This window comes from Pezoporus occidentalis, unplaced genomic scaffold, assembly GCF_034315485.1.
Source record: "Pezoporus occidentalis ecotype Australia unplaced genomic scaffold, CSIRO_AGI_Poc_V1 ctg169, whole genome shotgun sequence".
Lineage (NCBI taxonomy): Eukaryota > Metazoa > Chordata > Aves > Psittaciformes > Psittacidae > Pezoporus > Pezoporus occidentalis.
In genome coordinates, this window is record NW_026913521.1 from 1,791,563 (window position 1) to 1,813,276 (window position 21,714).

General features: G+C 45.6%; 1 protein-coding gene and 1 long non-coding RNA gene across 6 annotated transcripts in view; one reads left to right on the top strand and one right to left on the bottom strand.

Moving 5' to 3' along the window:
• The window catches only part of MAD1L1 (mitotic arrest deficient 1 like 1), a 368,957-nt gene that overhangs the window by 229,352 nt on the left and 117,891 nt on the right, over positions 1-21,714 (top strand). For all 4 annotated transcript variants that reach the window (XR_009963812.1, XM_062613593.1, XM_062613591.1 and 1 more), the window contains exon 16: positions 16,296-16,503. Coding sequence is in view for 3 of the 4 variants with exons in the window: in XM_062613593.1 (XP_062469577.1) it covers positions 16,296-16,503 (208 nt within the window). In the remaining variant the exon portion in view is untranslated. The remainder of the gene's footprint in view (positions 1-16,295; positions 16,504-21,714) is intronic.
• Positions 8,649-17,414, bottom strand: LOC134161071 (uncharacterized). 2 transcript variants are annotated; one of them, XR_009963818.1, is made up of 3 exons: positions 17,317-17,414; positions 17,070-17,122; positions 8,649-8,780 (listed from the first exon to the last, which is right to left on the bottom strand). It is a non-coding gene; the product is annotated as an uncharacterized LOC134161071 (long non-coding RNA). The 2 variants fall into 2 exon arrangements; XR_009963817.1 differs by lacking the exon at positions 8,649-8,780 and adding an exon at positions 16,427-16,565.

Here is a 21,714-nt window from a genome sequence, read left to right on the forward strand (position 1 = left end):
CTCAACCACAGCTCCTCTGTGTTCCTGAGTTATGCATGTGTTACCTAATTAAAACTTAATGGGAAAGAAGTAACTACCGCAGAGCAAGAGCGTGTTGTGGTAGCTGTTGTGTAAGGCTGAGCTGTCCTCTCCTTGGTGCTTTGTTACACCGGGGCTGGAGAGCTGGTTTCCTGCTGCGAAACACCAGAAAACTGGAATTTCTCCTCATTCTCAATGTTCTTTCATAAAAACGCTGTGATTCATGTTGACAATGAGGAAAGGGATGATAAAAATCAAACCCTGAATTTTATACAGCAGGATATACTGTGTTTTGACTGAGCTGTTGTAGGGTCTTAACAGTTTATAGGTTGGCCTGGCAGTCGTAAGTCTGGGGAAACTTGGCAGTAAAGTTGGAAATCATTGCCCCTTCACATCTCTGAGCAAAATGTGCTTGTTGCTCTCCAGCCCATTAGTATAGTGAAGTAAAACTGGTGAAATAAAATCAGACAGGAGATAGGACAGTTGTATTTCAGACCATTAAGTCGTGCAGTTTTGTGTCTACCACATATATTTAAAGATAAATTAAAATTGGTTTTGGCTCAACTTCGTAGCAGTCTGAGGTTGAGTAAAGAAGATGCATTGTTGGAGATGAATAGATACAGGGCAGGTCTAGCATGTTGACAGAGTGATTTTGCTAATGGGCTGGTGATCCCACCGTGTGTGACATTCATAAGCATTTTCCCATATCTTTGGTTCAAATTGCCTGTAAGAAAAATAGTTCAATAGTAGTTAAAGCTTTGCAGGCAGCCCAGAAAGTATTCTCCCCCCAGTGGAAGCCAAGAAAGTGTATTTAAGCAGATGGTTGTGCTGATACAAGTCCCCTCCATGGGCAGGCTCCCTCAGCACATGGGGTGTGAAGTGATGGGGAGGATGTAGCTTATGTCACCTACCGAGGTGCAGCAAAAATCAAAACCCTGCCCTTGTGCCAGAAGTGTTTTTGTCATGGGAGTAGAATGGTTTAAACTGAAACTCTTCTCTGCAGACAAGGCTCAGGTGGATCCCTTGTGATCCTGCCCCTCTTCTCCCCTCTGCTCCGTTACCACTTGAAATTCCCCTTCTTAGCCCAAGCATTTTTTCCCACATGGAGACTTTCTAGGTCTCAGCAATACAATGGTGTCGTGGTTTAAACCCAGTAAATCAAAGCCAAGTTACCAGCTCCTACTTTCTCAGGCCGTATGTAACTAGCGAGAGGTATTGATTTAGTTTTGATGCGATGTACTTTATAAATATGCATGAGGATTTAGGGTTATTTAACTGTGTTTTTTAATTCTCCTTGCATTGCTGACTCTTCCAGTCGAGAGTTTCTTTGTATGCACAGCAAGGTGCTCTGTGACAGCCCTGTTCTCACTGCCTGGGACCTCTCTAATGTTTGTTAATCTCAAGTCAGTAGAAACTTTTAATGATCAAGGAATAAAAGGACACAGAGCAACACCCTTCTGCATGGGGACCAAGGGAGCAGAGTCCAGCTCCCTCAGGAGTTAGGTAAGGAAACCTGGGACCAGAAAGTGATCATCAACAGGTAGGGATTATGAAGGAGATGGAGGAGAGCTTCTCCGTGCTCCTGGATAAAGGGGAATATGCTCTTTTCATAAGGGCTCCTACAACTTGCTTAAATAAATGAAATAAACCCATTAAATGGTGAAAAGGGAGGGAAAATCAAATGTTTGCCTATTTGCCCTGAGGAGCTGGAAGGAAATGTAGCCACTGAATTGATATTGGGGTGTTTTAGATACTCAGGTCTCTTACTTGAGAAAGAGCAGAGCAAGATAGGGTTCTGCACATTCAAGATAACTAAGTGAAACTGCACTTTGGGGTGAATAACGTAGGTAGCTACATGGATAATTAACAAAGGTATGTGTGTGTATATATATATATATATGTTCTCTGAGATATTGGAAACTCCCTATTTGCTCTCTCACTTCTCCCTCTACCAAATGATCCATTACTAGAGAAAGAGCAATTTCCTCCTGGTACCTGGTTGGATGTTGAGGTGGGGAAAATGAGCTCTCCCCAGGAGCAAAGCTGTGTCAAGACAAACACCACGTCGCTGAGAAGTGGCTGTGACAAAAAGAATAGAACTTGGCAATTCTTCCCTAGCTCCTCTTCCCCTCAGTGTGTTGCAAGGACATGTTTTGTTTCCTCATTATTATCTTCTGCTTGGCCAGCACAGGAGTAGTGTGGGAGGCAATAACCTCTCTCAGTGAGAGGCTGCAGTGGAGCTTGTTTAACCTGGAGCATGTTTGCTATAAAACCCACTCAGACACTGCCCTGCTGCTCGAGGAGACTGTCAGAAATGAGTCCTCCAAACCATTTGTGTCTGTCACAGTTTCTATATGATGTGAAAGGCAACTTGACTTGCTCTTTAAGTGGAACTGCTTCCAGCTTGAGGCAGGGAGTCTGTTAACAACAACAACGGGTTAGCTCTGTGCTGTGGCCAAGGCTGAGGCTGCATGTTCATTCACTGAAAGCATGGGGAGCTTTGTACCCTGCCAGGTCAGAGTTATACATGCAAGGATATGTAATAGCACTGTCATACACATGAAATTACAGGATCAAAACATGAAGCCTTTAGGAAGTCTCAGCATTGCTGTTAATGCTGTTGTGGTTAACCTCAGCAATCAGCCTGTGCAGTGTTGGCTGTACAAATACACATGATAGACAGCAATTTTTGTCACTTATGTTTTAGGCTGTTGTATGCTCAGCTGAGCTTAGATGGGTCCTACCATCAGATGTGGAAGGCTGTGGCTTTTGCATAATTTGTAATTATTCATCTTTATTTTTATATAAGATACTATCTAAAAAAATACCCATAGAGGTTTTGGGTTTGTTCTAATGAGATATTATTAACTGGAAAATCTTATTACATTGCAGTTCTCCTTCCCTTTATGAAGTCTAGAAAGAGGGACCTCTGTTGTACTTCACTTTGAACACTGAGGGTACCAGCTTGGCACAGCCAATTTGTGCTGCTTTTCTACTCTGGGATCTCCCCTTGAAAGCCCACCTGAATTCATTCCAAAGTAGAGCTTTACCAGGAAATGCAGAATTAAGGAGGTGTTTTATAGAGCATCACTGGGAGGGAAAGCTTTGAATGGTTGAGTATCTGGATTGGGGTAAATACTACAAACTCCCTTCACTTCAAGTATCTTCTTTCTTGTCTGTTGTACAGTATCTGCATGTGCATGTTGCTTGCAGAATAAAGAAAGCAGAACAACAAAGCAGTAGTTTAATTTCTTGCATTTGGAACTGTGTGCACTTCTCCTCACCAGCTCGGTCTGCTCTGACACTTCTCGACAGTATTCTTGGCCAAAGTGACTTCATTTGTATGGGGAAGTTGATAAAATGTTTTTTGAAATTCAGATCTGTGAGAACCAGAGTTTCTCACCATGAAGTTAAGTCTTATCTCTGAAAAAGAATTCCTGTAACTCAAACTAAAAGCTCTTTGGGGCTGTTTTCAGAACTGACAAGATGCTTTTTACTTTCATTGTCTGTCAGGGGGTTTTGAACCATCGCAGGTCTTCTCTGCACACTACCAGGATGTAAATAATAGCAACTTTTTGTGGACGTTGTTCTCTGGACTTGAAACAGCTGGCGTAGAAACCCTGGAATTCAAAGCTCCAGGTGGTAACAAACCATCCCAGAGCAGACTGTGATTTTCCTCCATTTCAGTAAAAGGAAGAGCAGCAGTTGAAAAGGACAGTGAACGTTTGAATGCATTTTGTCTCTCAGATTATCCCAACTCCACACCATTCCATGTCTTACTGTTCTGACTCTTAACCTTCCGATCACGTTTGTTTGCATCCCTGACCTCATCTGAATGCCTCACTCAATGCAAATTATAGTCTTGCATCCTCCAGGGGATAATGCATTTCAAAGTGGGTATAGAGGAAAGATTTCCTATTTAAAACTGTACCTGAAGGGCTTCAGCACCACTGCTGAGACATTTTCTTTTATTACTTGTATTGCAGCAGTGCCCAGAATGTGTTATATGTTGTACCCAAAGATGTGGTCTGGTGTTAGAGCAGTGTGATTAGGTGATTAGAGCTTTTCTGTCCATGATACAGCCTAAGTCCAACTCTGACTCATTGCTAATTTGCTGTAGATGCTGTGGTAAAAGAGAGCCATAGGCAGGAATATCAATGAGTATGTGTAGTTGTGGCAGGTCAGCTCAGGAAGGGAAAGAAAAAGCCCTGTGGAAGTCCTTGCGGGAGAAGCAGCTGATCCAGGTATCGAAGGTGGCATTTGCTGATGGAATGGAGAAGTTAATATGGGATTACTGGTGTCATTGCTTGTGAGGGTAAGGACCCCGAAATCTGTTCAGCTGGTAGGAACAGTAGAGGAGTTACTGAGGATGAAGGGGCACAACTCAGATTGTCTTTACCTTTGCTGTTCTGGAAACGACTAACATGGGTGTTCAGGAGAAGGGTTCCCAGAATCAAGGTGTGTGGACAAGAGGTCACATCGCTGAGGCAGGGAGAAAGATCTTGCTGGTTTGGAAAAGAAACAACAGGAATTTGCCAAGAACCGGCTAAGAGAAGGATGTAAAGGTTGCCCAAGTGAATTTCTGCTGCCAGGTTTCAGGGTTGTGCATGCTGCAGATGTACACGCAAAGTTAGACGATGGAGAGAGAAAAAGAGTGGGAAAGAGGGAAGGGAATCGCCATGAGACCTGGTGGCAACAAGTGAGCCTCTGCCCAACACCCAGCACCTTCTGGGTTGTTTTTTACCTCCAACTGTTCCTGATTTCAAGCGTGCACACTGGCAAAGCTGCGAGGAGCAGGTGGTGGTTGTTGCTTATTTGTTAGCTCGCTTTGTCTCATCTTTGCAATCCATTTTTGTTAATACGGCTCCTGTTCTGAGGGCTTTAAAGATCCCTCGCTGTAGTTATCTTCTGTGACAGAGGGAGCTGGGGCTGCTGAGCGTGCTGCGCTTTGTGCACCGGCTACAGAGGGAATTCTTTGGGATGCAGTTTACTGTGGGTTTTACTCTAATCACTTTAACAAGCCTGAGCAAAGAAACAAAAGGAACAAAACCAAGAAACAGAATTTCCATTAAAATGGCTATTTCCTGAGGTAGGATTAAGCTTTCCAGGCTGCCTGCTACTAGATGCAGAAGTGCCTCCTATAGCCTTTTGTAGGAGAGAGCTGAGTAACCAATTTCGGGTTTGGTTTTAAAAAGCTATTAAAAATAAAGTCAAGGTAGATGAGGAGAAGCTGCTCACCTGCATAGTGAGCCCTAGTGAATAAGCTGCTGCAACAAGGGCTATGTTTGTTGGGGACCTTGCCTGTGCCTTTCTGGTAAATTCCAGTTTTGCATTCACACTGGGTTTTTGGTCTCCATCTTGGAGTAAAATTTACAGTGGGTATTGGTGGAAGACTACCAGTGGACAATTCTTGACATGAATGCTATAGCACTAAGTGTAAGCTGACGATAAATACATTCAAAGATGACTTGTAATGATTTGTGACTTTAAGATGATTTGTGACTTCTCCGGTTTCATAATTCAGTAAAAGCAACATGGTATTCATTAGCTGTGTGCAGAGCCCTGTGCCTTGGTGCCTGTGTTTCCTCACAAATACCACATGGTTATGGAGGAGCAAACCTGTTAATTCCATAAACCTGAAGCCTTAGCAAAGTCATGCGTTTCTGTTACAGCTTGAAACGTGTATAGGTTCTGTGGTCAGGAGGAAGCACTGAATTCCAGCATCTTTCCTGCAGCCCTCAGCCCTCCAGAATTGTCACCTTCTTTGAAAGCTCTCTTCTTTCGGGGGCCAGTTCTCTTTTTTTGGGAACCCCTCTTTTCAGCACCACCTTTCTTTCTGGAACCCCAAGCCCCTGGTTTTCCCTGTCTGAATAGTCTAACTCATTGATCAGCTTGTGATCAGTTCCCTAAGCAGTGATACTGTCTCATGTCTCTGTGTTTGGAGGATTCAAGATGTGCCCCTTTTGGTTTAGTCCAGGTCTTACCAAAATTTAGACATGCTGTGCTTGCAATAAGCAAGTAGCATCTTCTGCTTGGGAGTTCAAAAGTTCACTTTCAGACATCCACCACATGCGTATACCCAATTATCTGCTGTGTGTTAAGTTCACAATTTAAGCTACTTTTTGCCTCCAGAAGGTAGCAAATGGATGCAAGAGCATTCCCTGGCTAGTTGGATGCCTTTCAAACACTCCCCTTGCACCACCCTTCCAATTGATGCTTTATGCTTTGTATCTGTATTTAAGAAACTTTCCCATCTGTCTCCTACAGATAGATGCAGTCTCTATTTCAGATGTCCTTCCAAGGTAACTACTGACCCATCATTTCTTTAAAGCTGATGCAGTCTTTTAAGCTCCTAAGATTGTTTCTAAGTTCCCAAGTATTGAATAATGTGTCCCAGTCTGGAAATCTCAGAGGTTTTCCTCTTAAGAAGTCAGCATGGAAACGTTCCTTAGCTCAGAAAGCATCGGTGTGTATTGCTTATGTTTGGGTGGTGCTCACTGTATGTGAGAGTCACACAAAGAAGAAACGGTCCTTCCCTTGAAGAGCTTCCAATTGTCAGCCTCTTCTCAGCAGGGGCAAGCACAATCTGTTGCACTGCAAGCGAGGAGCAATTAAACCCAGCTGTCCATATGCTCTGCCAGAATTGATTGTGCTGCTCAGAAATCACAATCTTTTAAGGTTGATAGACATGAAGACTGAAAAAAACCAGGCACTTAAGTGTACGCCAGCCTCATCTATGGGTTTTGGCAGCTTTGTTTTCAAATGCATTAAACAGGAGGAGCCTACGAGGATGTGAAAGCAGTTGAAATTCCTTAACAGTGCTTGCTGGCATTGTATCCTGACAGTCACTGCCTCCTTGGGACGTGTGAACTTCTTTAACTTCATTACTGATGTTACATAAACATATTCACAACAGCTGAAACTATTCCCTTTGCTACCAGTTCTACCTTCTGATTAGAAATACCTGCAGTAGATGAATAGATCTTAAATGGAGTCGTTAAGCACTGAACGTTTCATCAAATGTAAAGTAATCCACGTCGTTTTAAGTACTTTATTCTTACCTGTGGGCTTGTGAAAGTGAGTTGAGTGGAAAGGAAAGCTTTTATAGCTCCTGGAGAAAGACATCCCTGAATTGGGACTGTGCAGTATTCAAACAACCAGGAGGAGAGACGCCAGAATAAGTTCAGGCCTTTTCAAGGTGCTGTCACCCACAGCTTTCATTGTTCTTCTAAACAACTCCTCTTCTAAAGGAAAAGTTTCTGGTTTTCAGAGATTAAAGCAATCCTGTCTTCATTCATTGCTTCGTCACTTGACTGATTCTTCCCTAATGGGGAAAGTACTTAGGAAGTTTGTGAGCTGTAATTTCAACACGTAGCCCAACATACTGACTGTTTGCCGATAAGGTAGTTTGAAAAATGACACAATCCATCAGAGCAGTTATCTCCTCAGGGTGGTTTTTGCAAGCTGGGTGATACAACAGGGAAGGGAGGAAAGCAGCAGCATCTGACTTGAGCTTGTTCTTCTGTTCTGGATGGCAAATGTGTCAAACTCTCTTTTCCATAGTCCTTTGTCAGAAAGTTTTTTGATCATCGGAGTGTCCCACGTCCCAGAGTGTGTTTAGAACATATTGCACTGGGACAACATTTGTGTCTTGCATCTGTGGTGGCTGTCTCATGTAATGCCTCTGCAGTGGGGACACAAGTGCTGGGGTGACTCTTCTCAGTGGTATGCAAGAGAGTTTTCCTCATGCAGACCCTGGGGCACATGTCTGGAAGGCTGAGGATAATGCATCAAAACAACATTATTTCACAAACCAGAACATATTAACATGGTGAGTCAACAAATCATCTCTCTAAAATGTCCGATGCCCTTCTGAGAGCACGGAAACAGTTTTGCTGCCTTAAGCACCAAATCAGTTAGTTAGCATCTTGCTTTCCAGAAATGAATAATTCACTCTTCTACTAAGTGTCAGCCTGACTTGGTTGCAATCAATCAAGGTATTTATTGCTTCCTCCTAAATTGAAGCTCTTTGTACATTTTTCTGACAAATCTGCTTTACCAGCTCAGTGTTATTCCTTGAAAGAAGAATCAGTGAGCACCAGCAGTTCTATGTAGTGCAAGTTATTTACTTTTCAGCATCTCTACAATTTCCATGTTTTAAAGTATTGGGAAAAATAGGGGTACAGATGGGGTGATGCTGAGAAGCTAGCAGTAGCGTGCCATCTGCACTGTTTGAGACACTGGCCATGATGTGCTGTGAGCAGAACGATCTACTGAATGAACCAGGGACAGGGTGGCTTTCCAATAAAGGGGCTGTCTATAGGTCATATATTGACTGCATCTCCCAAATGTCTCATAGTTCTGTATAAAGACACGATGAGCTTAAACTGATTTAGTCAATTCTTACATTCAGGCCACGTTTCCAAGCCTGAAGCACACATTCCATACTTCTTGGAGAAGCCAGGGATACACTCCCATTTGTTGCAAGATGCTTTTTAACTCTGCTAAGCAATACCTCCTTCCATGTGTTGGTTCAACACAGAAGCAGCATCTGGATCTGCTCCTGGACGGTTGCACCAGCTCCTGTTCAAAGAGCGTGGCCACCTCTTCTATACCCCTCCTTTCAAATGCCTCTGTTTGGTGGCATTTGGTCTTCCTCATCAGTAGCCCCAGATTAGAAATGATTTTCTAAATGGGCAAATCTGGTTTAGAACTTCTCACCCAGCGTCCAAAACACCATTTTCCAGGCTTCTGTTGCAGAGCTGAAAGGACAGAATTCTGATAAGACTTAATTTATTGTGGAGGGAAGAGCAGCTGACAGAGAAAAGCAGCTATTTGTGTTTTCCAGAGCTAAAGGGATTGCAGGAGAACATTGTTTGCTTTCTCCAGTCCCTGGTTTCTTACCAGCATTAGGGTTTCCTTTCCTTCAAATGCTAGTGAGATTTGAATGCTGCTTTCCAGCCATGACTCTTCCTAGAGCCAACCAAAGTCACTCCCAACCTTCAGAAACTTGGAAGGACACTCCAAATAATTGAAGTTGTGATTCTGTTTTGGACGTCTGGTATCCCATACACCTGCAACTGTTCCCTTCCATCAGAAACTGGCTCTGGTCTGCACCGTTTCCATGGAAAGCTTCCTGCATCTATTTGGAAATCCGTAGGATGGCAATAAATTTCCCAGAGCCTTGAACTGGAGACTGCATCTTTCCGTACCTCTGCTCCCCTCACATAGAATCATAGAATGGTTTGGGTTGGAAAGGACCTTAAGATCATCCAGTTCCAACCTCCCTGCCATGGGCAGAGACACCTCACACTAAACCATGGCACCCAAGGCTCTGCCCAGCCTGGCCTTGAACACTGCCAGGGATGGAGCATTCACAGCTTCCTTTGGCAACCCATTCCAGTGCCTCACCACTGTCACAGTAAAGAACTTCTTCCTTATATCCAACCTGAACTTTCTCTGTTTAAGTTTAAACCCATCATCCCTTGTCCTGTCACTACAGTCCCTAATGATGAGTCCCTCCCCAGCATCCTTATAGGCCCCCTTCAGATACTGGCAGGCTGCTATGAGGTCTCCACGCAGCCTTCTCTTCTCCAGGCTGAACAGCCCCAACTTTCTCAGCCTGCCTTCATACAGGAGGTGCTCCAGTCCCTGATCATCCTCATACCATCAGCCTTTATTGTCTCTTTTTGGGCTTTTAGATGGTAGTTTGTTGTGGAGTTGTTTGTACAGGATCTCTCATGCCAGGATCCCTGTCTCACTTGGTTTCTTTTACATGTTTCTATACTATAAACCAGCAGCACTAATATTTTAGCTGTAGGGAGAAATGTACTGGTTTGATGTGTGCTGTGTAGAATAAAGAGAGAGCTACTGCCCCTAGCCCAAATATGTGAGTGGCATAGAAAGTATGTTAGTGATCTCCCAGAAATGTTAAATGAGATGGATTCTGCAACAGCCTTCGTCTTACAGTGAGCTTTTAAGAGAATCTCCTGTCTCAGTTTAGCTACAGACTGACGTGCTCAGGAGCATTGGTGAGTCCTGAAAATAAGACTGAGTCTTAGTGGTGAGGTTTAGAGCCTGATTTTTCAAGGAGGTGTGTTATATAAAAGGAGAGGATAAATGGACTGAAAGAGCTATAATAGCCAGAGCAATGCAGCTTCATGGCAGGGCTTTATAGAAAGGCCAGAGAGGTGTTTTAAAGGAGTAAATAACCTGCAAAATAAACAGCCTAGTGCAGTGCGGGTTAAAGCAGCCCTGGCAAGAAGGCAGCAGCAGGCTCCAGGTTTGCATGGCTTTCCTCCACACTCAGATCCTTCTGCTGCCTCATGCCTTGCGTGAGCGCCTGCTGTGATGGTGCAGGATGGAGCTGCACCAAGTAAAAGTGATCCCTGCCTGACCTTGGTGCTGCAGCCAGTGAGGGAGATGGGGCCAGAGCTTCATGGCTTGTCAGAAATACCGTGGTACATGGTTGTGCAGCTCTGATTTTCAGGGCATCATTTGCCAGCCAGTGTAAAACCCATCAAAAACTTCGGGGTTGAATATCTTCCCTTGAAAGGCAAACACAAGAGTGAGGAGTGCCCTGACCTGTCTGGGAGACTCCTGAAATGCAAGTAGCACAAGAATTTAGATAGCTGGGTGCAGAAACAGGCTTGTAAATGCCACTGTGTTGCTGGGGAGAATATATCTAATAAGCTGGTGTTACAGCTGTCTTCATGCTCCCTCTGTTCAACATCAGTCCCAGTCCTTCAGTTCTCTCCTAAATTTCTCTTGGCCAAGGCTGTCAGTGGGATTATTTCTTTTCTTGGTCCTAATGCCCTGTCTGTCAGGTCCAGGTTGCTTGTCTCAACCTTCCTGTGGAAATGAGGTCACAAAAGCCCATTGCTATGGGATTGCAAAATAGCACTGGCCCCCAAGGTGTTCCTTAAGGTCTCCTGAGCACCACAAGGCATGGGCAGTACGAGAATGTGCATTACCTGCTTGGTATATGGCTCAGGGCTGGAAGACCATGTACTGTGACTGTGGGGAATGCAGACAGCTAGGCAGGGTATCCAACGTTTCCATGCCTGACTTTCCCAAGTTCCCTGGAGTGAGCTACCTGGACCAAGGCAGCCCACTGGGGGTCCCTGTGTCTTCCTGTGGTAAGGGGTGCCTCCAACCCCCTCTTGGCCTGGGACATACACAGATATGCACTCCCTTTGTTTTTAACTTGTGCTTACACCATGAAGTAGTGACTGCCTCTTCCACCACCATGGACCTGAGTGGTTAAGCTGATTTCTCCCAGTTTCTCACAACATAGTGATTTCTCAGTGTAGTTAGGGGGAATAACTGTACCCCCACTCCCACCCCCTTTTTTTTTGCCTTTGGGAAACACAACAGCGAGAGCATCTGCTGGTTTCTAGGCACATTCCATAGCAGTTCTTACTGAACACAACCAGATGTATCATGCCAAATTGGTTCTAATCAGAAATTAAAGCTGGCCACCCCCAGCCCCTCTGATCTCTGAGGACTGGCTGCATCACAAGGAGGGGGGTTGATTTTGTGCCGAATGTCTCTACTTTTAACACAACAGCCTGCATCTCTGCGGGTGAGGACACCTCTTCCTGCTGCTTGCTGCCTGGCTAACTGGAAAGGGAGGTTTTAAAGGAGAATTTCAGTATGGTTCCAGAAGGAGAGCACTGGAACACTTGTGAGATGTAGCAAACATTGCATGTGAACATCCAAAGGCACCCAGCTGTCCTTACCCAATGTCCATGCAGCCCGTAAGGGCATCTCTGGCCACAGTGATGGAAGATCTCTTTTGGGAGACTCCACACATTCCACAGCCCTCTCCCAGCAGCCAGAGATGCTGGAGAATGAACCCCCACCCTCCCTTGGCAGGGTTCAGTTGTGGAGCTGTTGTCTGTGAACCTTGCCAAACCCATGTTTGAACCAGTGCTGTGTCTGCTGTCAGGCAGTTCCCTCCCACTGTAGGCAGAGGTGCTTTACACAATGCGGACAGAGCGTTTTCCCTAAAAGATGTTGGGAATGGGATCTTCCTGGGGTCTCTTCCCAGCAACGACCAACAAGTCCGGATGCGGTTGCTCAGGCTCTGCTTTGGTTTGCATGACAAAACAACCCACATAAAGTTCTAGCACATCTTTAATGAAAATGAAATGATAAAATTGGGATAATACCCACCTCCTGCTGCTCTTGATAGTTAATTAATGTTTACAAATCACTTTAGGTCCTGAGATTTAATTGAAGGCAAAGTATTACCATATAAAATACCTTTTTCCGCAGGCGGTGCTGCTGGGTTTCACTGGGCACGGTGCCGTGGAAGCCAACATTAGCACAAGCTTTACTGCTTCTGTGGTCGTGAGGCTTCCTGTGGTTTATATGGAAATTGTCTCTCTGAAATCATAAATGTAACATCAGTGTTTTCCTCTCACTTTGAACGAATATTAATTTGCTAGCATAGGACTTGACTGACTATTTAAACTGCTATAAATACAACTCACCTCTGAGAAAAGAGCATCAAATTCACATTCACTATGTGCTCACTTGCTTGGGATGAGCTGATGCAACTTGCTAATGACTCTACCATTGGATGTTGCTGGCTTGTAATAAATTAGGCTAGTACTGGGTGTCCTGCTGTAGTTGAAGGGTGTATCTGTGTGCTCGTTATCATCTCCTGCTATCAAGAGGTGTAAAATGCAGCTATAAAATTTCATTTCTGGAGGTAAATTTAACTGTGGAGGTGGCAGCAAGGGAGCAAGCTCTGCTGAGTGGGGGTTTTGGTGGTGGTTTTTGGCCGGTTTCTTTTTTAGAAAGAGTAGCAAGAGCATGAGAAGCAATACTGGGTTTGGCTGGCTTCAACTCCTGGAATAAAACATTGTCACTGCATGAATGTCCCGTTTTCTGCTGTAACACTTTCTGTCTTCATACAAAGAGTGGCACAGGTTAGAATCGTATAGAATAGTTAGGGTTGGAAAGGATCTTAAGATCATCCAGTTCCAACCCCCCTGCCATGGGCAGGAACACCTCACAGTAAACCATGGCACCCAAGGCTCTGTCCAACCTGGTCTTGAACACTGCCAGGGATGGAGCATTCACAACTTCCCTGGGCAACCCATTCCAGTGCCTCACCACCCTGACAGTAAAAAACTTCCTTAGATCCAATCTAAACTTCCCCTGTTTAAGTCTGAACCCATTACCCAATGTCCTATCACTACAGTCCCTAATGAAGAGTCCCTCCCCAGCATCCTTGTCAGCCCCCTTCAGATACTGCAAGGCTGCTATGAGGTCTCCACGCAGCCTTCTCTGCTCCAGGCTGAACAGCCCCAACTTGCTCATCCTATCTTCATACGGGAGGTGCTCCAGTCCCTGATCATCCTCGTGGCCTCCTCTGCACTTGTTCCAACAGTTCCATGTCCTTTTTATGTTGAGGACACCAGAACTGCACACAATGCTCCAGGTGAGGTCTCACAAGAGCAGAGTAGAGGGGCAGGATCACCTCCTTCGACCTGCTGGTCACGATCCTTTTGATGCAGCCCAGGATACGGTTGGTTTCTGGGCTGCAAGCGCACACTGAAGCCGGCTCATGTTCATTTTCTCATCGACCACCACCCCTAAGTCCTTCTCCACAGGGCTGCTCTGAATCTGTAGCTGTGCCTGGGATTGTTCTGACTCAGGTGTAGGACCTTGTACTTGGCATGGTTAAACTTCATGAGGTTGGCATCAGCCCATCAGCCCACCTCACAAGTGTGTCAAGGTCCCTCTGGATGGCATTCCTTCCCTCCAGGGTATCAACTGAACCACACAGCTTGGTGTCATCAGCAAACTTGCTGAGGGCGCACTCAATCCCACTGTCCATGTCAGCAACAAAGATGTTGAACAAGACCTGTCCCAACACCCATCCCTGAGGGACACCACTCGCTACTGGTCTCCAGCCGGACACTGAGCCATTGACCACAACTCTTTGTGTGCAGCCATCCAGCCAGTTCTTTATCCACCGAGTGGTCCATCCATCAAATTGATGTCTCTCCAATTTAGAGACAAGGATGTTGTGTGGGACAGTGTCGAATGCTTTACACAAGTCCAGGTAGATGACATCAACTGCTCTACCCCTGTCCATCAGTTCTGTAGCCCCATCATAGAAGGCCACCAAATTGGTCAGGCAGGATTTCCCCTTAGTGAAGCCATGCTGGCTGTCACCAAGCACCTTGTTGTTTTTCATGTGCCTTAGCATGCCTTCCAGGAGAACCTGCTCTAAGATTTTGCCAGGCACAGAGGTGAGAGTGACTGGTCTGTAATTCCCTGGGTCATCCATTTTCCCCTTCTTGAAAATGGGGGTTATATTTCCCTTTTTCCAGTCATCAGGAACTTCACCTGACTGCCATGATTTCTCAAATACGATTGCCAGCGGCTTAGCAACTTCATTTGCCAGCTCCTTCAGGACCCATGCATGGATTTCATCAGGTCCCGTGGACTTGTGCATGTTCAGGTTCTTAAGATGGTCTCGAACCAGATCCTTTCCTACAGTGGGCCCAAGATCTTCATTCTCACAGTCCCTGTGTCTGCCTTCCAGGACTTGGGTGGTGTGGTCAGAGCCTTTGCCAGTGAAGACTGAGGCAAAGAAGTCATTCAGAACCTCAGCCTTCTCCAAATCCAGTGTAGCCAGTTCTCCTGAGAGCTTCCTGAGGGGGCCCACATTGTCCCTAGTCTGTCTTTTATTCACTGCGTACCTACAGAATCCCTTCCTGTTATCTTTCACAACCCTAGCCAAATTTAATTCTAACTGGGCCTTAGCTCCCTAGCTTCCTGGACAACATCCCTGTATTCTTCCCAGGCCTCCTGTCCTTGCTTCTACCTTTTATAACTCTCTTTTTCCCTTCGAAGTTTCCTGAGGAGCTCCTTATCCATCCAGGGAGGTCTCCTGGCCCTCCTGCTGCACTTCCTTCTGGTTGGGATGCAACACTCCTGAGCTTGTAGCAGGTGATCCTTGAATATCAACCAACAGTCTTGGGCCCCTCTGCCCTCTAGGACTGTATCCCATGGAACCTTCCTAAGCAGGTTCCTGAAGAGGCCAAAGTCTGCTCTCTTGAAGTTCAGGGCAGTGAGCTTGCTGCACGCTCTTCTCACTGTCCTGAGGATCTCAAGTTTGACCATCTCGTGATCGCTGCATCCAAGGCTGCCCTGGAGAGTCACATTTCCAACAAGCCCTTCCCTGTTGGTGAGCACAAGGTCAAGCACGGCACCTCTCCTTATTGGCTCCTCTGTTACTTGCAGAAAGAAGTTGTCTTCCACACAGTCGAGGAACCTCCTGGATTGCTTGTGCCGGGCCGTACCGTCCTTCCAACAGATGTCAGGGTGGTTGAAGTCCCCCATGAGAACAAGGGCCTGTGAGCATGAGGCTGTTCCTATCTGTCTGTAGAGTGCTTCATCCGCAGGGTCTCCTTGATCAGGCAGTCTGTAACAGATCCCCACAGTAATGTCTCCCATAGCTATTTTCCCTTTAACCCTGACCCACAAACTCTGTGGACTGCTCACCTGTCCCCAGACAGTTCCATACTCTCCAGCCTATCCCTATAACATAAAGGGCAACTCTCCCTCCCCGCCTGCAGGGACTGTCTCTTCTAAAGAGCCTGTAACCTTCCATTCCAACACTCCAGTCATAGGAGCCGTCACACCATGTTTCTGTGATGCCTGTTATACCCCCGTAGATGTGCACACATCTCTAATTCCTCTTGGTTGTTCCCCATGCTACGGGCGTTTGTATAGAGGCATCTGAGCCGAGCTCCAGCTGAAGCCGGCTCATTGGCTGGAGCGGCTGGGATATCTCTACAGTGCTCCGAGCATTTCTTATAGGTGCTGACAACCGACTGGGAGTGTTGGGATGGAATGATGCCCCCCTCCCCCAACACATCTAGTTTAAAGCCTCCTTGACCAGTCTGGCAAGCCTCCTACCAAAACCGCTCTTCCCCTTAGACCAGCTCCATCAGCCCTCAGTAGACCTGGCCTACTAACTTGGGTCCTGTGTTCAAGACACCCAAACCGCTGACTATGGCACCACCCTTCTAACCATTTATTAACCTGGGCAATCCTCCTAGCCTTTTTGGGCTCCTCCCCTGTGTCCTGGAGAATTGACGAAAAGACAGTCTGAGCTCCAGAGCCCCTAACCAGCTCTCCCAGGGCTCTGCAGTCCTTCTTTATGTTCACCAGGCTACTGCTGTCTATATATTTACTGCTGTCTAGTTGGACCAGTTACTGAATCTGCTTCTGTTGTTTCTTCCACACAGGGTGACTATGACCCCAGCAAAACCAAAATTCTTCATTTCAGCATGAATCCAGCGAGCTTGGCCATGCAGCAGCGCAAGGAGGAGCACCAGCAGCTCCAGGAGGCATATGAAAGGCTGAAGGAGACAGTGAGGGTGCTTGAAGGAGGTGGTTCCATCCCTGAGAATCTGGAAGGACTTGGGAGTTTACAGTCATCACAAGAAATTGCAGGTAGGCTGCTGGCTTCTGGTTGTGAAGATGCACTTATTCATGCGTACTGCCAAAGGAGCTGTCTGCAAAAGCAGATGGAGACATTGCAGACAGTGTGCTTGATGGAACAGTTATAAGGGAAATGAAAAAATACTGGGTTGATGCAGGAGAGAGTAAATGTGGTGGCAATCCTGTGGCAGTTTGCGACAGAGGATAGGTGGTAAGGATAAATAATGATAATTCATATCATTTGCTCATGATAAATGAAATGCCAATGCAACAGCCTTCATAGCCTGGTGCTGCTGATGGAGTAAAGGGAAATATTGCCTTCCTTTCAGGGCTGGTTTAGCCTTTGAGGTAGTACAGACAGCAGGAAATAACTTTCATAGCTGCAGGGAAGCAAGTGGTTGAACTCTTTTCAGACCTGGCTTAAAACAAATTAATATTGTTTATCAGTGTATATGTGCCCCATTAATCACAGCTACATTCAATACTCCATGAAAGTAGAGTACATCTTTCACTGAGCTAAATACATGGCACAGAATTTGTGGCTCTCCTCCAGTATATTCTGTCTTCCCTTCACATACCTGAATGAGACTTTTTACCCCAAAGTCAGCACCTCCAGACATGCTCCCAGACTCTGTAAATCAAGGTAAGGATATCAAGAAAGCGTGACCTATCACCCCTCTGTGCGGGCACCAGGCAGACTTGAGTCATGCTGCAGAGCCCAAGAGATCTTGCTGCTGTGACTCTTCCACATGTACCTTGCCCTCAAAACAGTTTTGTTAGAAAAGATTAAAAATAAGGAGAGCCAAATGTCTGTGTGGAGCCAACCTGTGGTGTTTCTGCAGCATGTACACAGTCAGTGGCCAGAGGTCAGGATCCTCCTCTGATGGGGCCAGGAGGGCAGAGCTCCACTCAAAGGAGATTTGGGATCCACAAAATGGCTGGTTTAAGGAATATACCCAGAAGAAGGTATCTTTCACTGTTATGGCATCAAAATTCTCTGAAAGTAGCTTGCTTTTCCCATTGATCAAACAAGGGTACTTTATTACTGCTAAGGATGGGTTTGTTCCCGCATCTCACAGTGGATTATGGTGCTATATAGCCTTAAAAATACTATGGTGAGAAGTGTAGATGGGGTGGTTTATAAAGTGAAGAGCTGTTTGGATGTTAGAGGTGCGATGACAGTTTGTCACTGTTGTTAGTGGATGCTCTAACAAGTGCATAAGCATTAAACACTACACATATATGTAAGGAAGACTGTCCATAGGAGCTTCCAGTCTGAGACCCCACAGAGACTGGAGCAGTTCTTGGGGGTGGTTCTTGCATTGCAATTTGAATTTGACACGCACTGCTTTTTAAATTACAGCAGATGCTGCTGCCTAATGCCCTTGTCTGTTGTTATGCCCCCGAGTACCTGGCATATCTAATGAATGCTGCAGATCCAGAGGGCTGACAGTGCCCCTCGAGCCCAGGGAGGAGAGCGCTGGTCAGGGAGGATGCAGAGGTGAAGTCAGCTCTGTGTCTCTGCTGCTGAGGAATGAACCTCTGGGGTATCATCCACAGTAATTAGAGCATTTCATCTGGGGGAATGCACTTCTCACATGTGCCTCCTGTGATTTGTTATTCAGAATTATTATTCTGCTGCCTTTCACGCAGTTGCTTTTAGTTGTTTGTGAGGTGCTGCTGTGCTGGGATGTTACCAGGTTTGTCATTAGCTCATAAGGGATGCATTTTTAAAGCTGTTTTCTCTTCTGCCTTTGATTCTGACAGGAAAACAAACAGCTCACCGAGTTCCAGGGTGTTCTAGCCTCTCATATATGTGACGCTGTTTGTTTCATTTTGCCCCAGTCCCATGCTACATCATTCTGACCTCTGGTCACCAACTCGAATGGGAGAGATCGGCTGCAGAGCCTAGTGGAGTGGGAAATATTTCAGTGTCATTTATCAAAGTCACAGGAGGGCCCTTTACGTTCTTGGAGTGCCTGTGAGTGCATATGGAAGTGATTCATGTAAACAAAACGGGAAAAAGAGCTGGGAGTGAAGCGTGGATGAGCCCTATGAGCCCTTTAAGACCAGGGCATATGTATAGTAAAGATCAGGGCATATGTATAGTAAGCCAGGCTATATGGAAAGATCTTGAGTTTTTTTCTTATATTTTATGTACTTTTGTACATCACTGTCATGCACAGGGAACATTGCCATAAACAGTCTTAAACCCTCCTTTCTGCTGGGGGAGTATATATCAGTATGGTTGGAGGATGAAGACCATGTATACCAGGATGTTCAGGAGATGCTGAGGACGTTACGGCACTGACTGCAAGGTTAACGGCATTGAATTAGCCAGATGAAAGCCAGATGTACTGGGCAGGGCAGAGCTCCTGGTGTGTTAGGGGACAGCTCATCAAGTGCACCATGCAAGCTGCATCTGTTTTTGCATTGACTCTAGCCTGCTTAACTCATGCAGCATCTGCAGTGTGGATGCCACAGCTGTTCCTGTGGTTTAAGACCATGGATTTGCATGGCCAGGAAATTTCCACTGTCTTCTCCCTCTGGATAAGAAATGGAAGATCCAGCTTTCACTGTTTTCTTAGGATCTCAACAGCTCTGCCCACAGGAATGGCTGCCATATGCTTTCCATTTTAGTCTATTTCCAAGGTGTGAAGTGGGGAGCATGTGGCAGAAACTCCATCTACTCTGTTTGTCACTGTGCAATTGACTGCCTTGGGGAGGCAGGTTTATTGTGTATAATGAGGGAGCAGGTTCCAGTGAGGTTTGTGAAGCTGTTTCTATGCAAAAATAACAAGAATTGGAATTTTTCTTGCACCCCTTTCTGTCAGCTGCAATACCCATATGTCTGTTTATCCATTTCATTTGTATGACACACGCAAGAGGCAAATTCAGTTCTCTGAGCTTCTGAGGTGGGAGGTCTCTTCTGTCAGAGTTGAATAGGATGAAGGGGGGCTGAGGGCACAGTAGGAAGAGTATGGATAAAAGCTGGGAAGACAACAAAGGTCATATGTAAGTTTGCATTTTGCCTTTTGACTATAAAGGTAAATGTAAGCTTTTACTGTCCTATTTTGCCATATAGCCTAAAGGGCTTTTTGGCAGAGGTGAGGGATTTGGGTGGCCTCTAGCCAGGCAGGTTTGCTGTGTTCAACAAGCTTATGTGATCTGCAGCAATGATGCTTAAGGTTCAGAGAATTAGACCAACCAAAGAAAAGCATTAAGGACAATGATGTTGATGGTTTTGATACTAATGTGTTGGCCAGTGTTAAATTCATTGGACTGGAATGCAGCACGTTTTTTCTGATCATGGTTCAGACTCCTGGATAGGTAATAAGGAAATGATTACTGTGGATGTTAAAGCTCATTAAATGTGACTCTATTAAAAATCAAGGTTATGCTGGACTTTAAATCTCTTTGAGCATAACCGCTGGCGGCTGCAGCACATCCTGGCAACTTGCCATATAATTCAGTGGTCCTTTCCTCTCATTTATGCTGTAATAGTCTCTGTTAAAGCAGGTAGCAGGGTTATTGCAGAGCAGAGGTTTGAATGATGTGAGCTGTAACAGCATGCCCTCTTTTTGCCAAGTAGAAACTTGCACGTGGGGTTGTGTGCTGTTGACGGGGCAGATTTGTGGCAGCCTCAGTACAGGAATGGGCTGTGACTTCATGAGGGCTTTGTGTCTCTCCCTGTGGCTGCCCAGGTGTGGGCTGTGTACGAGCAGGGTGCTCCAAAGTCAGGCTGCCGTCTGTGGAGAGGCTCCGAGTGTCTGGAACAGGGATGCAGATTGTAACAGCTTTGGAAAGGTATCACTGCCCAGACTGGGAATCTGCTCCAGTTCTGCATTTCTCTTCCCTGTACTCTTCACATACACAAACCACCACTCTCCCTCCTCTGTATTCAGGCTGCATCTTCTGCTTTTTTCTTCCAGCTCCATAGCTTTTCCAGGTTTTCTCTATTTCTCTCCAGGCCATTTCTGTTTACGTCTCCCTTTTTTTGTCTTGTATGGTCCTAGTAGACCTCTAGATTTTTCTTTTCTGGCACTGCTAGAGATGGAGTTCAGGCTTAGTTGCAAGCAAATAGGTAGGTGGCAGCTCATAGGGAGCTGACAGAAGTAATGATGTGTGTATTGTGGCTAAGCGTAGGTAGAAATGAGAATGCTTCAGGTAATGATTATTTCCATTTGTCTTCTCATCTTAAATATGGTGTATTTGAAGAGAGGAACGCATGACCCATGGAAGCTGGTTCCTGACTAAAGAACTCTAATGCAAATTCCATGAGCTCTCATGATTTATTGCTATCCCATAGGCACAGTGGAGCATTCCCTTCTTTCATGCAGCCTCTCCCCGTGAGCAAGAGGAAAAGTGCTTTTAATATTCTTTCTGTTGGGAGACAGGCTGGCACCCCTACCAGGAAGGAAGATGGGGAGATCAACGCCGATTTCAACCATCTGTAGAGAAATTTTGGAAGTGAACTATTTCCCTGAACATAGTCCCACCAAAAAGGAAAACTATTGATCCATCTCAGTGTGTTCTTTTTCCCTTGTTAGGGCCAAGTAGGAAAAGGGGGTCCTTGATGAAGGTCTAGGGAATCTGGTTGCAGGGCAGGTGTTCGACCCCAGCAGGGATGCTACATCTGCTGTTCAGCAGAGGCTGTCTCCAGCATCGCTGCCATGTCAGGGCCTTGTAAAAATGTAATTAATTGGACTTAAATGGGGTAATGAATTAATATTAAAATAATATAATCTTGTTGAAATGACAAGCCAGAGATGGTAAAATTTGTCACTGTCCTGGTATGCTTGTGCTTCTGGTGAATGTGTTTCTGAGTACAGAAGGCGACAAAAAAGGAGCAGATGGAGTTTAGAAGTTGCTGTTCTCCATCCACAGTTGGCTGAGCTGTTGGTGCTTGGAAGCCTTGGTGCTTCCTACCATCTGTGTATAGGAAATCCACACATGATGAGGGCTGCACCTGCAAATGGAACCTGAGTCCACCTGATGGAGGATTTTTGTGTGACCTTAGTTGTTGGTAGATGCACACATGGAAGCACAGCATCCATCTCTCACCTTGTGCCTGTGGCTCTCAGCATCTTGCTGGTCAAACAAGGTTGGGCCAGGTGAACGCATAGAGGGCAGCTGTTCTTCAGTCATGTAAAACCTCTTCCTAAAGCATGGGAAGGATTCATTAGGTGACATTTCTTTCCATGATGTTTGACATGCCAAGTC